This window comes from Nicotiana sylvestris, chromosome 2, assembly GCF_000393655.2.
Source record: "Nicotiana sylvestris chromosome 2, ASM39365v2, whole genome shotgun sequence".
Taxonomy (NCBI): Eukaryota; Viridiplantae; Streptophyta; class Magnoliopsida; order Solanales; family Solanaceae; genus Nicotiana; species Nicotiana sylvestris.
Genome location: NC_091058.1, coordinates 27,054,094 through 27,061,636, shown reverse-complemented (window position 1 = coordinate 27,061,636; position 7,543 = coordinate 27,054,094). Strand labels below are relative to the sequence as shown.

Here is a 7,543-nt window from a genome sequence, read left to right as displayed (position 1 = left end):
GTAGGGTAGGGGATTCATTCCAGAAGATAAATAAATGAGGTTGTCTAAGACCTCTTAAGGCACCCATGGCCTCAGTGCTATGAAATTCACATAAAGACGGCTCTCTAAAACATCTGACAAGAGTACATTTTCCTTACCAGGTGTAATATCTTCATCTCTCTTAACTATCACCAGAAAGACTGACTAAATTAAAGAAAAAAAAAGTATAGGGAAAAATCTTGAATCTTACTCATATCAATAGTTGCTTCAAAATATAATGTATACACTTAGAGTCAGTATCATTAGCTACCAACCAGCTGTATATTTGCAACGGATAATAGCTGCAATGCTTTGGATGAATTGGTAGTATGAGCAACATCTTTCGAACTGTGAAGGAGATACCCTAATTAACTTATTGAGCTTAAATGCTTGGTCTTGTCACTTGCGTATATAACCTGGTGACTATATTTCAGAGGATGGGCAGGTAGCATATGTCGCTTTCCCATGGTCATTAGACACTAAGGTCGCAATGAAGAACTTGCGCAGGAATAGTAGGGAAGAAAACACAAGGCAAACATGAAGAATTTGACATGTGAAATGCACAAAATCTATAGTGTCGTCATAAGAATTATACCACATAGCTAGTAGAAGTACTAGAGTCGAACACATAAAGTGTGTAGACACAAATAAAAGACCCCAAGAACAAGAAGTGTTCGTCAAAGAACTTTAGTTCAGGCACCAAGATATTTTAAGGCGTGTCTCATCACCCATGAGGTTTGAAGGCAACACTAAACATAACTATTTCACTTAATTATTTTTTAGTCCTTTGTCATATATATATATATATATATATATATATATATATATATATATATATATATATTTAATGTTTACAGTTATTATTCTTAAATTTGATAAATATTTTAAAGTTTTCTCTTCTGTTGTGTCTTTCTTCATTAAAACTCGCGCTATATTTGTATTTCGCACTCAAAGCTCCAACAGTCATCAACACAATATTTGCCTAGAACAAGTCATCAGAAAGAGGAACAGAAATCCTAATAATTATTAAAAGTATTAATGGTGAAAATACTAGAAAGAAATACACATTCATCCAACTGATATGAAATGATAGAAGATATATTAATAAAATTCCATCACATTCACCAAATGCTAAAAGCTGAAAGCATTGATGACCTAGCACAGAGATGAGTTGTGACTCATAGAGCAGAGACGAAGCGAGAGACGAGCTTAGACTTGGGTTTGCACTTCACACTGAGATGTGAATCACACCCCAATTTATTTTTGTAATCAATTTTGAGAAATGACAAAAATGGAACCTTAAGCTTGGGGTAGGTTTAACATAGTCCCTTAAGTATACCCTGAGTAGTTCTGGTCCTTTTTAAGTTTATAAAAAGTAAGTACTTTTGGTGTCCGTCTATATTTAACAAATCCTAGTTCTTAAATTTAACATGAGTTCTAAACAAATAAATATCTAACGTGAACTCACATTTGAAGGAACATTTTTTTCAGTTTCTCCAATCTTCGGTCTATGTTTATTTTTAGCGCAATTCTTTGAGGTGTAATTTTTTGTTTTTTTTAAATCTATTTCTCGTGTCTAGTAAAGTTTTTAGAATTACAATTTCTGGTGGGTTCGACAAGAAGGTCTGGTTTTCGACAAGACTCCAACGGAGTTTTTGGTTAAATATTTATTTCGCAATTTTCGTTAAATGTAATAACTACAGTTTATTTGATTTAGACAGAAAGTGCTCATTTTTCGACATTTTTAAACGACAAAACTATTCATGAGTACATTTGAAAGACTTTTAGACCTATCTCCAAGTACAAGGAATCAATTTTATCATTTTCTCAATGTTTTATTAATTTCTTTCTGTTCTCACCCTTTAGGCACCAATTCCGTCAATTGGCTAGTAACAACCCAGATGCTAATGGGCTAAGTACACAAATTAGTTGTTTTTGGGACCCCCTATTCAAGAAATAGCCGAAGTTCACAAGTTTTAAAAGTTTAGCTGCATTAAACTTAAATTCAGACAGCGGGACAGAAGTTGAAAATGGCGAGTCTTAAGAGAAGTACTTTGTGCTTTATGGAAATTACTTGTGTAGCTTACTCTGAGTAGGTGACTTGTCGCCTAAGAAGTTCTATCATGATGGAGTTGCTTTTGGTTAATGAAATACTCCTAGAAAATATGTACTAGCCTACTAGGATTCTTTTGTGGTATAAGAATTTTCTTTTTAGAAACGGATTCTCGCAATTAGTTTGGTTTCTTGATCGACTATTGTGCTACTAATGCACCCTAACTATCAAGGTTAATGATTCTCATTGAAGAAGTGTGTGCGTTCAAAGTTTAGCAGCCAAAGAGAGCATAGTATCGACCAGCTCATTGTTTTCCGGAAAAGTTAGGTTGAAATTCCTTAGGTTTGTGCGTCATGATCTTTTCACCTTTGAGTCATAGTGATTTCTACGTAAATTAATCGTGTGTTCTTTACTTTTATGGACTTTACTTTCTTACGGCTCAGTTAATTGTTAGGAATACCAAGTGAACCAAATTCAATGTAATAGTTCCTATAATTTGAGCAAATTTTAGGTAATTTTAAGATAAGATAAAATTCGTAACAACCATTTCACCTTCCCTCATATGTTGTGTGAGTGCATGAAACAACAAAGGAAAAATTATTTTATTGATAAACAATTATGTTTACAGTTTGCACCAACGTTAACTTGAGTATTTTCCTGTTAAAGCTTCTTTAACACTCTTTGCAATCGACAAAGAAGTTTAATCATCACGTATGGCAATTTCATCATTCTCTATACTCAACGAATTGTTCCTAAAAGCTGAAACGTGATAGGAAGGAAGGAAAGAAATGCAGATTACAAAGCCAGAACTATACGATCATTTCCACTAAATAACAATGTTAGCTATTGTTCTGTCAAATCATACCATCTGGAGTCCTCAGAATTTCCCGTTACCAATAATCCATAACCAATCTAAGGCAACACCAGAAAATATTCCACCTAGTAGGAATAGCACTAGTATGTTACCCAATGCATTTTGCTCTGGCCCCTACAAATATCAAAATTTCAGCAAATGTTAAAAAAATTAAGAAAAGATGAAAAAATGACAGCTCTATGCATTCTGAAACAGTAAATTTTACCAACCTTGTATCCTTGAGGAGCAACGGTCATGACACAAACAGTGAGATAACCATTTGTGAGTCCCAAGAAGGATACAAGAAATATCATCCAGCCTTGATCGCCGTACTTTGCAGTGAAGTAGAAACAAGGGATCAGCAAGAAACGAGAGAGTGTCGCGATCATGAGGCCTTTTCGTGATTTAAGCTTGATTTTCTCTATCAGTGGAATGTATCTTGCTATTAAATCCCAAACATTGTACATTGCTATCAAAACTAGAGCATACCTGTAACAAAACCATTTTTTAAGCAAAACATTATTTTCAATAATTCAAATTAATATGCAGTTAGCTTAGTTTCTATCAAGCCTAGCATGTCTTATCTTCTTTGGGTGAGAACTCCAAGATATCAAGTTGACTCTGCACATGCTCAAGATAATATGGAACAGTGTGCCATTTGAATTTCAATTTGATACTGTAAATGATCACATGGAGTTCCAGAATGCTAATTCTACATATTGGAACATTCTATATATTTCATTTTTTATCCATTTTCTTAAAATAATGCCTAATACTGACAGTTGAAAAGGAAATTAATGAGGTATTGCAAATCATTATAGCAAAGATTTCTAGGCATGCACACTTACCATGAGCCCAATTTGTGGGTACCAGTATTCTCATACAAGAATCCGGGGAAAATTGATAAAGTGAGGACATATATCAAGTATAAGTCCAATGCATAATCAATGTTCTGGAAAAACAATTGTTTGGTACTCAGACGTTGTAATTGCTTAGCATCATCACCAGCCTGTCGAGTTGAATGAAACATATCAAATGTTATGATCATGAAAATCACTTATAACAGTTTTTATTAGTTTGAAGAGAAAAAAGTTGTTTACTTTTTCGATTTGTTGAGTTTGAATGCCTGCAGCAGCTAAGTCTGCTGCAACAGTTGTTGATCCTTCTCCAGCTGCCTTTGTGCGATAGTGCTTTACAATTGGTAGCTTAGGGAAGATGAATGCATATAGAAGGATGCATAGAAATTCAAAGAATGTAGAAATGGCAAGAAACAACACTGCAAAATCAAGAATTCTAAGTTTCTCACAGGAGGAAGACTCAACACAGATATCGAAAAACATCAATTTGGATTGGATTGAACGTAAACCAAGCATAGTGTTATTCCATTTAACTTTGCAACAACGAGATCAGAATTACGTACTAACTCCTTTGCGTAGACCGTTGCTACTGTTTTCAAAAGCTGCTTTGGTCATTAGCCTTAAACCAGAGGTGAGAGCTCCAGATGCAGCAAGACCAGCTAAAAATGACTGCATAATTCATTGAGTCAAAATACAAACTTAATTCAGGATTTCATGTAGTAATTGAAGTAGAAATAAGTTAAAAAAATGTTACTGCAACCTACTTGGATGAACTCAGGGCACATGAATGATAAATCTCCAACCATTCCACCTTGAACATGAGCATCTGCAACTCCAAATGTACCTACTATAGCACATACACCAATGTAATTTCCAAGTCCACCTTTACCAGACGTCGCCAAATCCAACTGGACAGAAGCGAAAACACATATTACGAAAGAGTGAGCAAAACAACGACAACATAAAAACCAGAAATCAGAAAAAGCAGAACATACCACTATGAGTGAAAATGTGCTTAAGGTGAAAACAGTATATCCAGCTAAGTTGCGCATTCTTGTATCAACTTTTGCCTCATTATATGCAAGAAGTGCCATTGTTCCAAGTGCAAACGGTTGATAAACTAGGGTGAGAACCCTTGAAGGATGATAATTCTTTAACACGAAGACAAAATAAAACCAGTCAGTAAATAATAAAAAATTCAAAAAATCCAAGGTGATTTGATTGCATCATTTCAACTTTTCTGTGTCTACATTGGAAGAAAGACTGACCGGATACAGTGCATAGTAGTAATCTCCAATGCTCAGCAAACTATTCCAAGAAACAAGTGAACCAAGTCCCAGAATCCAACAAACAAGCATACCCATAAATTTCCCCTGAAAAAATTTACATACTTTATATCTCAAATATACCATATTTTCAAGTAACTCCTCCAATTGTACCATAAAAGGATAAAGTAACGAAAATTACTGTCTGAAACAAACCTCAAGCCTAGTAGGACTTGGACTAATGCTTGAAATAGCAGTAGTCATGGCTGCTTCTTTGTTGATCAAATTCCAACACCAAATACTGCAGTTGCACAAACTATCATATATCAATCTTTGATACTATAATTCAGTGTAAACAGAAATCTCACGACAGGGCAACCCGGTGCACTAAGCTCCGGCTATGCGCAGGGTTCGGAAAGGGCAGGACCACAAGGGTCTATCGTATGCAGCCTTACCATACATTTCCACGGCTTGAACCCCTAACCTCCTGGTTATATGGAGACAACTTTAACAATTACGCCAAACCTCCCCTTAAACAGAAATCTCACAACGAATTTGAAATTCATAAAAAAGAAATAACAAGGTATGAAAAAGACCTTATAGCAACTGGTTAGGATGAAGAAGACTGAAATAGCAAAAATAAAAGGGTTCATATATAGATGAACATACATTGAAATAATAACTAATACTAGTAGGACAGAGACCTTATCAAGTGACAATAAAAGATAAGCTTCCTTTTGTTACAAAGGTATGGAGTCTCTGTTGACTGCAAAAATGTAAAAGGATGTGAACGGAAGATTCTTTTATGAATTTTTGGGAATCTCTAGGGTCAATTCAATTGTGAATGACTCATTAGAAGTGATAATTGTAGAGCAAGTTGTGGAGTAGAAAAACCTTATAAAGCGGCTTGGCGGTAGGGGAGTAATTGATTGGTATCGGATTCGTATATTTATGCATTTATTGAAATCCATACTATATTTAATGGCAAAATCCATGCAATAATAGTCGGAATATAATTAATGTTGGTATTGTCTGCTCATATTGATGATAAATTATTGAAGGTTATTATTAACCCTCCACTTATAGAAAACCATTTAATTATTATCAAACAGAACTTTACGTAATAGGTATGAAGCGTTGCGTACTCTACCACTACCAGTCAACTACTGTAATAGTTAGGTGGGGATTTGATTAGGGGGTCTTAACATAGAATGATATTCAAGGGTTATTTTCTAAGATTCAATTAATGTTACTTTATGAATTTAGAAAACGAGATCAAAAAGTGAACTGGCAATATTCATTGTTTAAATATAAGGTCCTAGAAAATATAGAAAGAGTTGAGGGTGCTAAAATAAATAAATAAATAAGAGATAGCCCGAATTTAGTGACCTTAATTTCAAACGTCTGCTGACTTATTTGAGTTACCTTTTTCTCCCAAACTCTTTAATGAAAAAATTATAAAGAGAGAGACTTCCAAAACGAGTATAACTCTAATGAAAGACGAAAATTGTTTTATCTGCATAAGGAGGGCAAAGGAGTATTCAGAATATTCTGCAAACAAAGAACAAAAAGTCGAATTAATTAATACATGGGTCTCCATTGAAGAAAAGCTATCTGGTTTTGTGTCCACATTTTAAACTAAACATCTACGAGGTACTAAAGTATTTGTTAAGGTGAATTTAAATTAATGGAACTTGTGAGTTTCGACTATTATTAGATAATTAAAAAACAAAAAGGTCGTACTCATCGGCGTATAGCTGTGGAAGAGAATCCAAGTAGAAGATACAAGCGAGAAAATGATGGTCAACTTCTGAATTTCGTTATCACTACTTTTGAACTGTATGCCAGATTTTATTGGATGTTACTCATGTTAGTGTATATCATCGATCACATCATTTTGAAATACCATTCGGTGGACAGAAATCTTGGAACACTGTTTTTGGCTTGGTTGGCTCCATCCATTACGAATTGTCAATTTTGTAATCATCTTTTTTCCTAGCTTAATTTGTCGCATTTAGGGAAGAGTTGGGTATCTGGGAGAGTAAAGAAATTTGGTAGACTTTTGGTACATACAATTGCGCATAGGGCTATGCATAGTTTGATAAATACTGAAATGAAAATTATAATGTATGTTTTTGTATTTTTGATTTTTATACGATATTTGGTACGATATTTTTTTTAAAAATATTGGTATTTGGTATGTCATTTGGTGTTTATAGAAAAATACCAAAACCTAAAATTTCAGCATAAAAGCTTCTTGATCTAGCTGATTAAAAGATTGTTGCTTTTGAAAAAAATTAATAATTTTATTTAGTATGTTCTAGTGTATTAACAAACTAGAGGACTGTTTTTTTCCGTTTGGTTACTCAGTTTATTCTCCTCATGCTGTTAAAGTCTCTTCTGGTTACGCATGATATGCCCGTTGTTACATGTCACTAATAAATGTCGAAAAACTATTAACATAAAAGTTATTTTCTTACAATATAATGTAGAAACA

At 34.0% G+C, this 7,543-nt stretch overlaps 1 protein-coding gene across 4 annotated transcripts; it reads right to left on the bottom strand.

Annotated features, from left to right (window-relative positions):
* Positions 1-2,649: 2,649 nt before the first annotated feature.
* Positions 2,650-6,032, bottom strand: LOC104238031 (equilibrative nucleotide transporter 3-like). Of its 4 annotated transcripts, none has more exons than XM_009792291.2 (10): positions 5,941-6,032; positions 5,263-5,347; positions 5,050-5,154; positions 4,777-4,932; positions 4,546-4,689; positions 4,345-4,450; positions 4,025-4,200; positions 3,773-3,933; positions 3,155-3,413; positions 2,650-3,059 (listed from the first exon to the last, which is right to left on the bottom strand). In XM_009792291.2, the coding sequence occupies exons 1-10, from the start codon at positions 6,015-6,017 to the stop codon at positions 2,949-2,951; spliced, it is 1,380 nt and encodes a 459-aa protein (XP_009790593.1). In that variant the 5' UTR covers positions 6,018-6,032; the 3' UTR covers positions 2,650-2,948. The 4 variants fall into 4 exon arrangements, with proteins under 4 accessions (XP_009790593.1, XP_009790594.1, XP_070023902.1 ...); XM_009792292.2 differs by having other exon boundaries at positions 5,751-5,955; XM_070167801.1 differs by lacking the exon at positions 5,941-6,032 and adding an exon at positions 5,643-5,744.
* Between the last annotated feature and the right edge of the window lie 1,511 nt (positions 6,033-7,543).

Excerpts from the sequence above, each read along its gene's own strand:
- LOC104238031 (XM_009792291.2), bottom strand. The coding sequence starts at position 6,017 with ATGGATTTCAATAAATGCATAAATATACGAATCCGATACCAATCAATT. Across the intron at positions 4,201-4,344 it reads CGGTCTACGCAAAGGAGTTA|TGTTGTTTCTTGCCATTTCT; the intron begins GTACGTAATTCT and ends TTGATTTTGCAG. Across the intron at positions 3,060-3,154 it reads TTGCTCCTCAAGGATACAAG|GGGCCAGAGCAAAATGCATT; the intron begins GTTGGTAAAATT and ends TGATATTTGTAG.